The 16126-nt window shown below is 48.2% G+C and overlaps 1 protein-coding gene across 4 annotated transcripts in view; it reads right to left on the bottom strand.

The window, feature by feature from the left end:
- MAX (MYC associated factor X) overlaps nucleotides 1-16126 on the bottom strand; it is a 95379-nt gene that overhangs the window by 57015 nt on the left and 22238 nt on the right. For 2 of the 4 annotated variants that reach the window (XM_008582938.1, XM_008582939.1), the window contains 2 exons: nucleotides 15443-15566; nucleotides 12587-14183 (listed from right to left, as the gene is read on the bottom strand). The exons of the other annotated variants lie outside the window; for them this stretch is intronic. In XM_008582938.1, coding sequence (XP_008581160.1) covers nucleotides 13996-14183; nucleotides 15443-15566 — 312 coding nt within the window. In that variant the 3' untranslated portion in view covers nucleotides 12587-13995. Of the gene's footprint in view, nucleotides 1-12586; nucleotides 14184-15442; nucleotides 15567-16126 lie in introns of those variants that run through there. 4 annotated transcript variants of the gene reach the window in all.

The following is a 16126-nucleotide window of genomic DNA, read 5'->3' as shown; positions in this document are numbered from 1 at the left end:
GATCCCTGTACTGGCCAGCTGCCAAGAAAAATATAAATAAAAACATAAAAGAGGTAGAAAGGACTGCTTCAGTCTGAGCTGGCTTTATACCAAGGAGGGGGGATTTGAGCTGGGCCCTAAAGGGTAGGTAAAGTTTGGTGAGGTAGAGAAGAGAGGGTCATGTACTGATAATGTTATCTCAGGGAAGTTTACACTGACATATCCATGAGACTCCCTTTTCTGGAGGGTTTCCTGACTTAAAGAGCCTTCAAGGTGGGTCCTACAAATAAATTCTCAGCTATTTATCATGTGAATGCTTGAGTAGAAGACACATAGCACTTAAGGTGGATCACCCCAGAATGGTGATAGATATATGGATGGTAGAAGCCATTTTGATGAGATCTCAGACAGAAATGAGGAACAAGGTATTGGAAACTGGAGTAAAGCCCCTCGTTATGAAGTTGTAAAGAACTTGGCAGAATTGTGTTTATGCCCTAGGCTTTTACAGAATGTAAACCTTAAGAGCCATGAACTAGGATATCTGGCAGAAGACATATATAAGTAGCAAAGCATTCAGGCTACTTGCTTGGCTAATTTTTCTTTTTTCTTTCTTTTTTTTTTTTTCCTTTTTGTCTTTCCTTCGTGTCCGGCAATGGATCACAACCCTCAGTGTCGCGCCCGTACCGGACTGGGACCGGCAACGGGATCGCAACCCTCGGCGTTGCTCCCACACCTCGCTCAGCCAGTGAGTGGGAACCGGTCTGTATGTGGGATCCGAACCCTCGGCGGGAGCGCCACTGCACTCCCAAGCGGCGCACTGTAGCAGTGCGCCACCGGGCCGGCCTTGCTTGGCTAATTTTGAGATGCAAAAGGAAAAGGATGACTTAAAGATGAAATTCATAATTAAAATAGAAGCAGAACAGAAAGATTTGGAAAATTCACATCCTGACTGTAAAGAGTAAAAAAGCATGTTCAGGAGAGAATACTAAAGGTGTGGCCAAGTGACCATTTGCTAAAGAGATGACCAAGAATAGCAGGGAGTAAGGTGCTATTCATCAAGACAATGGGAGAAAGACCCTGAAGGCATTTCACAGATCTTTGCTGCCCTTCCTGTCACAGGCTCAGAACTCTAGGAGGGCAGAATGGTTTTAGGGGATGAGCCTGGAGTGTCCTCCATGGGCTTAATGACCAGAGCTGCCATGGGACTCTTCCCCACATTCCACTGCAGCACACTGTGGCCATGCCAGCCATGGCTCAGGCAGACCTAAGTGTGGCTCAACCCATTGCTCTGGAAAGTACAAGCTGTAAGCCTTGGCAATATCCATTAATTCTGCAGGCTCACAAAATGCTAGAGCTGCTGGGGCATGGCTACCTCCACCTAGATTTCAAATGATGCCATGGATGCCTGGAAGCCCAGGCAGAAACCTGCCACAGGGGCAGAGCCACCAGAGAGTCTCCACTAGGGCAATGCGTAGTGCAGCCATGGAAGTGAGGCTATCTCTGAGACTTACCAGAACTGTAGAGCTACCAGTGTGCAATTCCAGCCTGGGAGGGCAGTAGGCATGATTCCAACCCAAAAGAGCCGAAGCATGTGCTGGGCCCAACAAAGCCAGGGGGGCAGGATTACCCAAGGCTTTGGAGGCCCAACCCTTGCCCCAGTGTATCCAGCAAGTGGGACATGGAGTCAAAGGAGATTATTCTCTAGGTTTAAGACTTTCTTTTTTTTTTTTTTTTTTGCAACTGGCCAGTATGGGGATCCAAGCCCTTGACCTTGACCTTGATGTTACCAGCACCACGTTCTAACCAAGTGAGCTAACTGGCCAGCCCTCCAGCTTTAAGACTTAATGTTGTTTTCCCTGTTGGGTTTTAGGCTTATTTGGGTCTAGTTACCCTGTTTTCTTGCCTATTTCTCCCTTTTGTTTTTTGTGGGGGTTTTTTGTCCTTTTTGTTTGAGACCGGCCGCACCGCGCTCAGCCAGCGAGCACTGTGAGCAAACCGGTCATCCCTATATAGGATCTGAACCCATGGCGGGAGCGCTGCTGAGCTCCCAGCGCCACACTCTCCTGAGTGCGCCACAGGCTCGGCCCCTATTTCTCCCTTTTGAAATGAAAATGTCTATCCTATGCCTGTCCCGCCATTGGATTTTAGAAGGAGATCACTTGTTTTCATTTCATATGCTCACAGCTGGAGGAATTTGCCTTAGGACAAATTGTGCTTTTAGTCTCCCCTATATTTGATTTAGATGAGACTCTGGACTTTGGACTTTGGAGTTGATGCTAGAGTGAATTAAGACTTTTGTAACTTATTGAGATGGCAGCAATGTACTTTGCACTGTGAGAAGAACATGAATTTTGGGGGCCAGGGGTGGAATGCTATGGTTTCAATATGTTCCCCAAAGTTCATGTTTTAAAATTTAGTTGCCATTGGAACTGTATTAAGATGTTGAGACTTTTTTTTTTTTTCCTTTTTGTCTTTTTTACTGACCGGTAACGGGATCGCAACCCTCGGTGTTGCGCCCACACCTCGCTCAGCCAGTGAGCGGGTACCGGTTTCCACATGGGATCTGAACCCTCGGCGGGAGCGCCGCTGCACTCCCAAGCGGCGCACTCTCCAGTGCGCCACTGGGCCGGCCCAAGATGTGAGACTTTTAAGAGGTGATTAGGTCATGAGGGCTCTGCCTTCATGAATGGTCTAAAGCCGTTATCATGGGAGTGGGTTAGTTATGGGAGTGGGCTTCTGATAAAAGGATGAAGTTTGGCCCAGTTTCCCCTCTCTGTCTCACCTGCTTGGTTCCACCTTCTGCCTTCTAGCATTGGATGACCCTTGCCAGATGCCAACACCATGCTTTTGGACTTCCCAGCCCCCAGAACCATGGTCCCAATTAGCTCCTATTGTGTATCAACCACCCAGTCTCAGGTATTCTGTTATAGCAACAGAAAACAGACCAAAACAGATACTAACATACAGGCACTGAATAGACCAAATCTCGACAAAGACACAGGACAACTCTCATTTACCCCATTGTGGGGTGAATTCAGTTTAATGAATGTTTGCTTTTCTGAAGCTGATAATAGGTCCTGATGTTAATGGGATACCGAGGTCTATGATGGAGGTCTACTCAATGTTACTTCCATCTGGGGACACAGTGATTCATTTTGGGAGAAGTACTTTGCCAGTATTTTATTCTTCCACCATCCCCACCAGGGAGCAACAAACTTTTTCTGTAAAGAGCCAGACACTAAATATTTTAGCCTTTGTGGGTCACATGGCTTCTGTTGCAACTACTCAATTCTGCTGTGCCATTGTGCCATTGCACAAAACAGCCACAGTAGTGTGGCTGTGTTCCAGTAAAACTTTATTTATGAAAACAGGTGGTGAGCCAGATTTGGCCCATGGGCTGTAGTTTGCCTACCCCTGATCTAGACTAAATCACATCTGTATTCATTTAGCCTTCTTCCATATCTTTCATGGCTGGGATGCCTTCCATGTAATATTAATGCCAAGTGACAAATGTACTTGGTTGATAAAGCTTGGCCCAAACATTCTAGTCACCCACATGCATAGCTCAGTGGATCTCATTGCCTTTGAATAGGAAGAAGAGTAGTATGATTTAAGACACTGTTACAATGAACAGAAAACGTGACCCAAGCTAGCTTAAAGCAAAAAGGAAATGTGATGACTCTGAAACTGAAAAGTCCAGGAATTAGGTTGGTTGAATGAGTGTCTTCAGTACGTTCCCCCTCCCTCTCTCTATGTTAGCTACAACCTCAGGCTTACTCCATGTGGTTGTAAAATGGCAGCAGCAATAGCTCCAGACCTTACATCCCCTTGGGGTCAAGTTCAGCAGACAAGAGCACCTGGCATTGTCTTAGCCTTTCTCCCAGTGAGCATCGTTATGTTTCACTGGCTTTGATCAAACAAAGTGCCTTTCTGAGAAGCAATCCCGTGGCCAGGAGAATACAGTGCATTGATTAGCCTAATCCTTGGTCACCTGTTTCTTCCACAAGTGCAAAATGGGGTTTTATCAGAAGCACATAGTCTTAAGAATGGGGAAGGAATGAAGCCCCAAATGCAAATTATAGTTGTAGCCAAAGGGAGAAATGAGTGCCAGAGAGGTAAATCACCATTGTTCTCTACAACAGTGAATTTCCACTGTGATAGAAATCTGCAGTGGATATTGTTGGCCTCCATGCCACCCCTCCTCAACTGTGGCAGCCAAAAGGTTTGTGCGGGCTTGATCCCCTCCTAGGGCCAGGCCCTGATTGGCCTAAGCCAACCATTTTAATTTGTCTCCCTTAGCTTCAGAAAGTTGTTCAGGTTTGGTAGTAACCCAGACTTAAGCCAGTCAACATGGCTTGTCCTAACCTCAGTGACTGATTCAGAGCCAAGTATGTGACCTACAACAGTCCAGAGAGAGAAGTCTTGGACATTTGGTGATAGGGGAAAAGCAGTCTCTCATATGAGGGATGGTGGAATGTGTGGCCTGGGACTCCTATAACCATGCTACCTAGGAGGAAGCCAGCCTGAGAAGACCGCACACACACATGCCCCGAGAGACTGAGGAACATGGCCAAGACCCTGATCACACAGCTCCTGAAGCCCACACTGCCTACGGATTTTCAGTTCTGTTAGCCGATTGGAGTTGGATTTACTGTTACTTGCAACCAAAAGTATCATAATACATAGAAAACTCTATCCCAGATTAGCCCCCGGGCCATGAAGGTCCCAACCTGCTGCCTAAAAAATGCTGACCACCCCTCACCACATGTAGCCAAGCAACCCCTAAGACAGTCCCTTCTGGTCTGCCTCCTCTCCCCATTTGATCCTTGACTCATCTTCACAAGGTGGGTGAGGCAGGTGTATTATCTGCATTTTACAGCTGGAGAAACAGGTCACAGAGCTTGTGAATCACCCAAGCTTTCCTTGCTCTCAAGTGGTGGAGTCTGAACTGGAGCCTAGGTCTGCTGCCTCTGAAGCCCACGTTCTTCCACCACCTCCGGCCTCTGAAGGAAGGATGAGGAATGATCTCGGGATATAGGGGACAGTGGTTAAACATGCTTGGTTACCTCCGGGGCTAGATGATGAGGCCCCGAATGTCTGCCCCCATCTTTCAGCAGGACAGGGGCAGGCCCACCTTACCTTTCTTTTTTTTTGTCTTTTTCGTGACCGGTAAGGGGATTGCAACCCTTGGTGTGGTGTCACCCGCACCGCGCTCAGCCAGTGAGTGCACCTGCCAGTCCTATATAGGATCTGAACTCGCGGCGGGAGCGTCGCTGCGCTCCCAGCGCCACACTCTCCCGAGTGCGCCACGGGGTCGGCCCACCACCTTACCTTTCTAATGGGTCCCCCACTGTCTGCCTTGTCCATGGCATAGAGTGACATTCCCTGCACCACGTACATGGCACCCCAGTGCCGAGCATGATGCAGCGTGACTCACAGTGAGGTTGTGGTGAGTCAGTCTTTCTGGGAGCTGACCACAGGCCTGGTGGCAGCCAGCCTTCTCTAACACAGCCCCGGCATGTCTAACCAGTTCCTGGACATCCTCTTTCACTTCCCTGCAATAACCAGCTTTGCCTCTGCTTTTCGCCAGCTGGTGCAGGAGGTTCAGAGAACCGGGCCAGCGCTTGTCACTAGCCCAGCTCCACAGAAACTTTCCTTTGCCCTCTACTCCCCCTGAAGAAACATGGTTCTCACAAAATAACAATAAGAATAATGCATTTTTAAAATTAACTTTTTAATTTAGAATAGGTTTGGATTGACAGAAAAATTGCAAGAATAGTACACAGAACTCCCATGTACCCATCCGTCAGTTCTTCCTATTGTTAACCTCTTGCACTAAGATGAGGCATCTGTCACAGTTTATTCAGATTTCCCTAGTTTCTACCAAATGTCCTTTCTCTGGTGCAGGATCCATCCAGGATACCACATTAACATTTGGTCATCATGTCTCCTTAGATTCTTCTCGGCTGTGACAGTTTCTCAGATTTGCCTTTTTCCTTTTTCTTTGATGACTTTGACAGTTTTGAGAAGTACTGGTCAGGTATTTTGTAGGATGCCCCTCAGTGGGGATTTGTGTGATGTCTTCTCATGCTCAGACTGTGGTTATGGGTGTTTTGGGGGAAGACCCCAGAAGTGAAGTCCTCAACACATCATGTCAAGGATACATCCTGTCAGCCTTGGTCACCAGCTGAGCCAGTGTCTGTCAGCTTTCTCCATAAGCTACTCTTCTTCCACCTTTCCATAACACACCCTTTAAAGGAAGTTACTATGTGTAGCCCGCACTTAAGGAGCGGGGAGTAGCTACATAAGTTATTTGGAATTCTACATGGGAGATGTTTAGTCTCTATTTATTGATTGATTCAATCATTTTTAATATCAGTATGGGCTCATGCATATTTATTTTGTATTTTGGGTTATGTTCCAGTACTATGCTGTTTATTTTGTTGCTCAAATTGTTCCCACTTTGGCCACTGCGAATTCTTTCAGTTGGCTCCTGTGTCCCTTTGACATAGCCACTTTCAATAATAATAATAATGCATTTTTATCTTCCCTTTTTTTTCAGGAAGTATTGCACATTGATAGTTGTTCACACTGGATAATGGTACATTTGGGTTCAATATGGCATCCTCTCAAGCTCTGATCACGTTAAACTCTTTCCATAACAAGTATTGCATGTTGGTTATTTCGGGTATGAGTTTTTGTCGCCACCTGTGGTACCTATGATGGCCAAGCCTGAGAGGACAAAGTGGGTGACAGGAGCCTGGGACTTCAGCTAACCGACCCAGAGCAGGGCTTTCAGGGGAGAAGGCCAGACGAACCCTCCTGCACAGGGCTGCAGGGGCGCTGCTCCCAGCACGCTGCCCACTGCCTGGCACGCAGGACGGCTGTGAGGACTGCAAGCCATGCCCCTGTGGGGAGATGCGGACAGTGACGAGGTACAGGGAGGTCCGCACTGTTTCTTGTTACGCTCCACTCTTCAAGTCTTCCTTCCTTCTCAGGGGCAGTGGCTGCCATGTGCCTGGATGCTAAGAGGACAGTGAATGTGGTAGAATGGGAACGGCGATCCAGCTCGTGCAGAGGGGAGGCTCTGGCCCACTTCTCTTCACCAGCCTCTCTGGACAGCTGCGTGAAGAGCCCGAGGCTGGGCTCTTGTGGGGAGGGAGGAAGGGAAGCCCACCGAGAATGGAGCCCAGACATGCACGTTTGTGCCATGTGCATGAGTCTCCTCTCTACCTACTCGAAGCTTCTCGAAGACAGGGCCCAGGCTTTATAAGCTGCCTAAATCTCCCCAGTGGCTGGCACAATGCTGGGCTGAGACTATCTGCTGCTCAAATTCCTGTGGGCTGAACTCATGCAGAGGCACCCCCAGAGCTGACCTATCAAGGGTATAGGAACATGCCTTATGGGGCTGGAGTGGCCACCACAGGCCAGGCACAGTGCTCAGGGTGCAGCAGCAAGCACCTCGGCCAGTGGGAAACACCCGCTCACTGCTGCTCTCTTCATACAGAGGACCCTGGACCCCTACCTCCTGGATGGAAAATGTGGTCAAGCTGTTTGAACCAGAGTCCCTCCTCCCCAAAGTCTCCCACTAGCCTTGCAGTGTCTATTTGCTGTGGACATGACATTCCTTCTCTCAACTGGCTGGCCTTGCTGTGGCCTTTTGGCCCAAAGCTGTCCACTGTCCCTTAGCCCCAGATCTGCCCCTGCCACCCCCAAGCTGTTGATGGCACCGGCAGATAGGAAACAATGAAGCTGTCAAGCACCTTGCATGGGCGCCACAATGCCAGCTGGACTCCTGGGGCTGGGGACAAGGGACTGGGGGTGTGAGCGGTGACTCTGTGTGCCCATTCGGTTATTTCTTGACCCAGACTTTGCATGGCTCATTCCATGCTCCTGGGTCCCTGCAGGAACGGCTTGTGGAGAGAAGGCACACCTCTCTCTACTGGTCTGCAGGGCGTCAGGTTTGTTTTTCTTGTCAGGACACTTAATCCCTCACCATGTTCAGCAGTGGAGTGGAAGGTTCTGGAACAGCTTTCCTAATATTAGATCCTTGATTTTTCTTCTTTTTTTGTTTTTTTTTGGCCTTTAATTTACTGGAAAAAATTAATAGCAGAGACTGCTGGATAATTTTGCCCAGATAAGGCCATAGGTGTAGAAGGGCCCCACCCGTGCAATGGACATCAGAGGAAAACAATCATAAACGGGGCCTGGCAATCACAACAGGCCTGCTGGGGCAGCTGGCATCTAGCACAGGGCGCAGGAGGGGACCTGCTTGGCTGGTTGTGAATTGTCCAAGGCCACCTGCTCAGCACTCTTCTAGACACGCCCATCCTGCTGGGTGTGTGCGTGTGTGTGCGCACATGGGAGCACACACACACACACACACACACCAGCCAGGGTGAGCTAGAGCATGTGGGCCCCTGGGGTCATCAGGCTTGTCTGTCCCCACCTCACCCTACCAAGCAAACTCTACTCAAGGGGCCCCTGTGAGGGAAGGCTGAAAAACAACGGATCGACCTCTATCGTAACCAGCCCTGGGCAAGAAACCCCAGGCAGGCATAAGATGTGCCTGAGGTATCTCTGTGCCTGGCACAATGCCTGCCACCAGGTGCTACAGAAACATAAACTGAAACCGGAATGAAGAACTGGGCAAAGTCACCAGTATGTTAGTGGTTAATGGCTCTGATCCAGCCAGCAAGGGTATATTTCATCTCCCAAGTCCATTCTTTTCAAAAGGTAATAGATTTGTGGTCTTGCTCAAGTTCCTTCAGAAAACAAGCAAAGCATATTTGCTACTGCCTTCTGGCATTCAACATACATTTATCTCCCCTTTCTTTTGGGGATTTTAGTGCACTGAACCCTTATTACATCAGACAGAGGGAAGAAGCTTATTCACTCCATATTTCAACAAAACTCAGATGGAAATGATTGCAAGGCCCAGGACCTATGATGGCAGACAGACCCAAGAATTGCTAACATTTATTGAGTAAGTACTAAGTGTCAAGCACAGTTCAAGGACTTTTCACATTTGGGCCTTTAAGCTTCACAGTGGCACTTGGTGCTATTATTGTCCTCATGTTGTGGCTCAGGAAACCAGGGCAATGTTACCCCAGAGGTAAGGGCTGTGGCTGACATGCCAATCCAGACAGGCCTTAACCACGCCGGCACCGTTCCGAAGCTCCATGGGCTCCTTCTTTACCTGGCCCCAAGGAAACATCAGGCAATGACAGCTCTTCCCAGCTGGGTGACAATGGTCTGCCAGGAGAGCCTCCAAAACCCAAGCATGGTCCCGCCTGCTGCGCTCACTCCAGTGCTGCCCACAGTTAAGCCTGGCTTCTCTGAACGGTTCAGGAATTGGGTATTTGGCAATTTGATTTTCTACCTAAGGAATTAGCTGAAAAATATTTTTTTTTATATCCTTCCCATAGAAAGTCTGGGGATGTATTAATTAGCTCATGCCTTAGCAAACCTCAGACACTGAAGGAAATTGTTTTTGACCATTCATGATCAGGCAGTGGAGAGGTTGGCAAACTCTTTTTCCCTATTGGGTTTCCTCCTCTGGCTAGAGAAACAGTTATGAACAAAGAAAGGCTCTCGTTTCATGTTCCCAGAGGCTGCTGAGAACAGAGCCTGGTGAACAGGCCTTGCTCTGGCTGGATAATAAACCTGCCTGGGGACCAGAGGCCAGACAGTGCATGGTGTAAATACGAGTGCTGCCCCATGACATCACCCCTGCTTGGGGCTCTTAAAAGAGATGGTGGGAGTAGCCCTCAGCTTTCCTCATTTCCAAGTTTAAGGACTTGGTAGCTCAGCCAGCCCTCAAGAATGTTAGAGCCCCACCGGGAGCAGGGAGGCACTGTCAGGACAGCCCTATCGATGGGACTGTTTAACAAGCCTGTTTCCCTCACCTTCCTCCAAGTGCAGCCTTAAAGAGTCTGACCTCAGACCCACTTTGCTAATTCAACTCAGCTCTGCCTCACTTTCCCCAACAGCTTCCTCTTATTCCCTGGGTCATTTCACTTTTGGGAGTCATACCTGAGTGATGTGAGGACTACCTGGGAGACCTTGTTAGACTAACTGACAGGCCACAGGATGCTTTAGGTCAGAGGAGCTGGAACATAGGCATCCTTTTAACAAGCACCTTTGGACTTGACCCAAGGGCCCCACTTTGAGTAACATCACTATGGGAGCTTCTGAACTATTCCGCTTGGACCTCTAATAGTGTCCAAAGGTCAGAGACGCCACTGAATAGTGGTAGGAGGGAAAATGGGCAGAGCCTCATTCAGGCTGATACCAGATCTAACTAATGCACCCACAAGGGACTCTTCAGTCTTGAAGAGTCTGTCAGTCCTGTCCTGGGGTCATCTTGCTGTCTCTTTAATCACCGTGCCTGGTAAGGACAGGGCACATCTCTGAGGGGTTAAAAGCATTTGTGAGACACCAAGAAGTCAGCCCTCGCTCACTCCAGGATAGGTGTCCAGGAACTGGATTTTCCATCTTGCAGAGTCAGCCCTGGTCACATGCTTTGTGAAGACAATAACAGCTGGCATCTCAGTGCTCACTTGGTCCTGAGGTCAAGTACATTATAACATTATAAGCATTATCTCACTTCATCCTCATAACCACCTCATGAGGCTAGTACTATTATTATCCTTATTTTATTTCTATTCTTTTCCATTTAAAAAATTATCCTTATTTTATAGATGAGGATACTGAGGCCGAGAGAAATAACATCGCTAACTGAGTGAGAGAGACAGGATTTTGAACCCAGGCAGTCTGACTTTGGAGCCCAAGCATAAAACATGCACGATATTATCAGAAATAGAATTCTGCTTTCTTCAGTCCTAGTTCATGACTTTATCTCCTATTATCTACTCAGTCCTGTTTGTAAACTCTGTGAGCTTAGGTGGTAATTCAGTGTTTACAATGGGATTAGCACATCAAGAACACTGAGCCTTCTTATATACCGACACACCTGAGCAATTGCAAAGGTAGGGAAATAGCAAGCTCACCACTGCAAAAAAGAAAGCAGTGGCTTTTAACAGTCCCCTCAATGAAGCTACCTGCCGCAGGGACCAAGCGAATCAACAGGTTATCTGGCTCTGCGCAAGACTGTGCAGAGAGTAATGATGAAAACAAACCACAGAGATTAACATCACTGTAAGTGTAAGCTATGGCCAAACTTTGGTGTCCTGGGGGGATACTTACACTCGCTTCCTAGATACAAATACCAGAAAGGACTTGGCTGTGACTGATTTGTCCTGAGGTCTCTCACCTTGTTTTCCAGGCATCTGCTCCCAGAGGCACCACCCTTCCCCCACCACTTTCCAGAGTCCACTTAGCACGTAGACTGGGTGGTTTGGATTTTCCCAGGTGAACCAGCTAGACTTCGTGCTCCTTTTCTTCCCACTGGTCTACTGAAATCTGGAGAAGCCTAAACTCAACCCCTTGTCTAGCCAACATCCTGGAGCCAGCGACTGGCTCCTGTTTGCTCCCAGCCTACTGGGTGCCCAGCTTCACACGCCTTCCGTCTCCTCTTCAGCATGGCTTCTGCAGCTCGGTTCTAATGCCCACCCTAACCAAACCAACTGTATGGAACATGAGTTTATACTTAAGGCCAGATGTACAAAGAGTCATAGTTAAGGGCAATTAAAAACAGGAAGAAAGCATGCTAACCTTCAGGGCTTGGGACATCACCTGACTTTATTCCCAATTTTTCCTTATTCCAGCCTCTATATACTACCTTGAAAAGATATGCCTTTAATAAACGGGATCCTGCTCTCCCAGCATCCTTGTTTTCCTGAATGTAATCATGGCTGTGGGGGACTGATTATTTCTCAAACTGCCTCTTGGAGAAACATGACACATCTGCCAATTCCCATTAATCAAGAGATACTAAGGATTTGACATCCAATTGATAGGAGCCCCAGCACTCCCTACCACTCTAAATATACTGACAAATCAAATAACTTATTTGACTTCACTTCCTCCTTTGGTCTAGGAACAGCAATATTTCCTGTCAGCCAGACAGAAAAATCAAAGCTGAGCTGTGTTCTGGACATAATTTCTTTTCCTTCCAAGGTCAGACAAGTTCAGGCTGGTTTTGGGTCCCCAGCCTGAGTGGAGCTAACTTGATGCGGTTGTAGCCTTCTTGACTTCCAGTACTTGGCAGCTTTGCTGCCTCCTCTTAATATACTGGAAGTCTCTAGAAACTGAAAGATCCAAGAGAACACCAGCCACCTCTGAACTAGGCATTCATTACCAGGAGAACCCGAACCACAGCTTTGGGATATCAGTTCCCCCAAGGGTCATCTGTTTAGCAGGAACTGGATCTAGAAATGTTACTGGAGATAACCCTGTTGGAACCTTAAAAGCCTCTGTCCAAAAATCCAAGTCACCACCACCCGTTTATCCACTCTCTCAGGCTGAGCCGAGCCCTCGCAATAAAGGAGGAACAGCTTTGGCTTATGGCTGCCTGGTTCTTTAAGCCCAGATAAGTGACCTCTGCTCCTCTCACAGGCTTCCACACGTGCCCAGCAGCTTCCAGAGGGCTCTTCCCTCAACCATATTGGCCTCTGCAAAGGCAAGAAGACACACCACCACCAAGAAGGATAAAATAAGTTTTTATTTATAGTCTTATAGTAAAGGGGGAAGCCTTAACTTGCAAGACAATTCTTCAGCAGTATGTACAACATACTTTTTATTTCCATGGAATGGAATCAAACACAGACTGAGACTACAGAGTATACACTAGAAATCAGCAAATGCTGGGAACGAAGTAGGAAAAAGACAAAGAAATGAGGCCGAAACACACAAAACCCTTCACTGGGATCTGTTGACCGCAGCCAGAACCAGGGCTGGATCACACAATGGAGACAGGTTCCAGGACAATAGGAAAGGCAGTGGGGCAAGGTGGGGAAGGGTCCGCACTGGGGTGCGGGTTTAGTACCAGGTAAATCGCTCTTGGTATTTACATACAAAATGAGTTGGCTCTATTTCTTAGAAATACACATGGAAAGGAAGAAAGATCTGATCATTACTTTATGAATCTGTTGCTTTGCAATATCAACATCATCAGAAATAGGGACAATTCACTCAGAATCAAATTTCAGTAGCAGGAAATAAATATCAAAACATCATCACTGGCCCACAATACAAAACCTCTACCCCATCCGATCCTCCCTCCCTGCCCTAACCCCAGGCAAGCACCCCCACCACTCCCTGGATGCTGCCGCTTCACTGCTGCTATCTCCTGTACATACCATAGGAGTGTCACACGGCCTTCTGTAAGGCTGGCACTGCGGGCTTAAACAGCCGGCTGAGAGAAGCAGGAGTGAAACATGCCAAGGACTCTGTGTTGCAAATCTGTCCCCACTTTCCTTTTATACCACAAACTTCTTCAAGGATCTGGCCTTTCAACAGGAGTGATAAATATAGCTTTTTAGGAAAAAAAAATTCTTTAGAAAGGAGTGGGGGTAATTCTGATTACTCCAAACTGGTCATCTTCTCAAAGTAGAGCAGTTCACAGATTCACAAAGTCTATCAAACAGAGGTGAGGGTGTCCCGGGAGGAGAGGCCTGGGCGGGGCAGGCGTCCTCCAGGCAGTGCCCGGCAGGGCTGGAGGAGCTGGTGGGTGGGTAGGACACCATGTGCTCAGAGGTCCGGCTGGCCGTCTGTCCTCCACAGAAAAAAGCTGCCAAGTTGGGGTGTTTTGGTTTAAAAGTTCCTGGTGGGGACAGGGAATCCCTGAAGGGAACACGTTAAAAAAAAAAAAAAAAAATAGTGGAAATGGGGAAGGAGAATGAGAACTGTTGTCCAAGAGCTTCTACGTAAAAATAAATTTTAAAAAAAAAAAAAAAAAAAAAAAAAAAAAAAAAAAAAAAAAAAAAAAAAAAAAAAGAGAGAAAGAGAAAAATAAAGAGTCTCTTAAATGGTTCTGAGGGGTCTAACGATGAACTGAAAGGAGGAGGAGACGTCGGAGGAGACAGTTTTTATTGCTGGCCTGCCCCGCGTGGCTTAGCTGGCCTCCATCCGGAGTTTCTTCCTGCTCTGGGGCTCTTCAGGCTCTGACTCTGAGCTGGAGTCTGAGCCCCCATCAAAGGCAGAGATGGTGCTGCCCTTGGCGTTGGTGTAGAGGCTGTTGTCTGAGGAGGGGTAGTTGGTCTGCAGTTGGGCACTTGACCTCGCCTTCTCCAGTGCACGGACTAAAAGGCAACCAAGGGAGCATGTTACCGCCGTCTGGAGACTGGGGGAGTGGCCAAGTTTCAGACTCAGGGTCCAGCCTGTTCTTCCTAAGTGTTGGCTTACTGGTCCCTGAGGCTCAGTGTGGCTCAGAAGTAACTCCCTTCTGGTGGCTGTTCTACCTGCACACTTTCTTTGCCCCTCTCCTTTCCTAGCTGGACCTGGGGGCCCAGCAAGCATGGCGGTCACTCTGCAATCCCACCCAATCCTGAAGAGAAGGCTTGTGCTGTCACCACCCTGCCATGGAAGCCTGGTGTAGAGAAAAGAGCATGAGCTCCCTGTAGGGTTCAGCAGTGCAACAACAGAAGAGAAGCTGACCCAGCAACGCCAGGCTCCACAAGGGTTTGAAGACTACACACAGCAGGAAAGGATAACATAAGATGTATCAGCCAAAGAAAAGTTTTGGCTTTGCTCTCATGTACAAGATCCACTTGGAATGACAAGCTGGACACTTGGAAGCAAGTCACCAATACACACAAAATACCTGGGCCTCTGGAGAGATAGCCCCTACATGCAGGCTGCTTGGCCCAGTAACCAACCCACTAATGCCACCCACTGCCCATCCCTTGGTTCCACTCAGCTTGAGCCTGGAAGGTCAACCCATTTATGTTATTTTATTTTTTTGACGTGTTCTAACCCAGGTGGTTACTTGCATTTCCTTTTACTTGCATCTTCCATGAGGGAGGAAGAGAAGTGAATTCCCCAGGAACAAAGAACTTGATCAGCTCTCGCTTTCCCCTGTGGTTATAGGAAAAGGTGGGTGTGAGCATTTGAGAACAGCATGGGCCTGGCCCATAGGCTGCCCTGAATGGACTACCATTGACAAAGGGGAGGGCTCACTGTCCCTGAACACCTGGAGTCTCTGGTACTTACACAGCACATTCCACTCCAAGAATCTCAAAGTTCTTTTCAGACACCTGACGCCAGGCGTGATCCCTACTGCAAGCAGAGCACTTGAGCCCCAAGATGGGGAGAGATCAGGTCAGAAAAGATACAAGCCTCCAGATGTCCAACTCCCTAGCCTCCACTGTATCCTCACTGGTGGCTCAGGTCCTTCCTCAGGATGCTCTAACACTCACTACTCAGGTCCCAAGAAGCAGGGCCAAGGCTGCTTCTGAGCGCATGCTCCATGACTGGTTCTGACTCTGCAGGCCCAGGTGTGAAAGACCTGACCTGGCCAGAACACAGTAGGGCCAGCCGCCCCACAAGCTTGAGTGCTCACCTTGCTGCTCCAGAAGAGCATTCTGCCGCTTGAGGTCGTCGATATCCTGCTGGTGTGTGTGGTTTTTCCTTCTCATATACTGGATATACTCTGTGGCTTTGTCTAGGATTTGGGCCCGGGATGCCTGTTGCAATATGAGAAAATAGGGGACAAAATAAAGACCGAGTCCAGGCAGTGAGGGAGCCATGCCTTTCTGCAGCAACAGCATAGGTGGCTCGACAGAGTGGGGTGAGGTGGGAAATGCTGAGGAAATAGAGAATAATGGCTCTTTTTCAGGCCTTCTTTGTGCCTTTGCTTTACAGAGCATGCCTCACAAGCACAGTTTAAGGCAGCTCCACCAGGAACCCAAGGCTCAGAGAAGTGTACTGGTTTATGGCAAGTCACCAGCTAGACAGTGGCAGAGCTTGGATTCAAACTCAGGGCCACCTGACTTCTGAACTTGTGCTCCTCCTATCCCCTTTGGTGCTTTAGGTTGCTTTAAAGTCTTCAGTTTGGCTATGTCTGAAAGCCTTAGAATACTACTTAAATGGAAGTTAAGGCCAGTCAAAATGAAAGCTTAGGCCACTAACTGCTAGGGCCTGGCTAAAGGCAGCTGGTCCAGAAAAACAGGAGCAAGATCCCAGTTGCAGCTGGCTTGGGATGGGAGCAAGCACAACGGTTTTCATCAAGGTCCTAGATTTCAGC

Source organism: Galeopterus variegatus, unplaced genomic scaffold (genome assembly GCF_000696425.1).
Source record: "Galeopterus variegatus unplaced genomic scaffold, G_variegatus-3.0.2 Scaffold2770, whole genome shotgun sequence".
NCBI lineage: Eukaryota > Metazoa > Chordata > Mammalia > Dermoptera > Cynocephalidae > Galeopterus > Galeopterus variegatus.
This window is presented reverse-complemented; position numbering and strand designations above follow the sequence as displayed.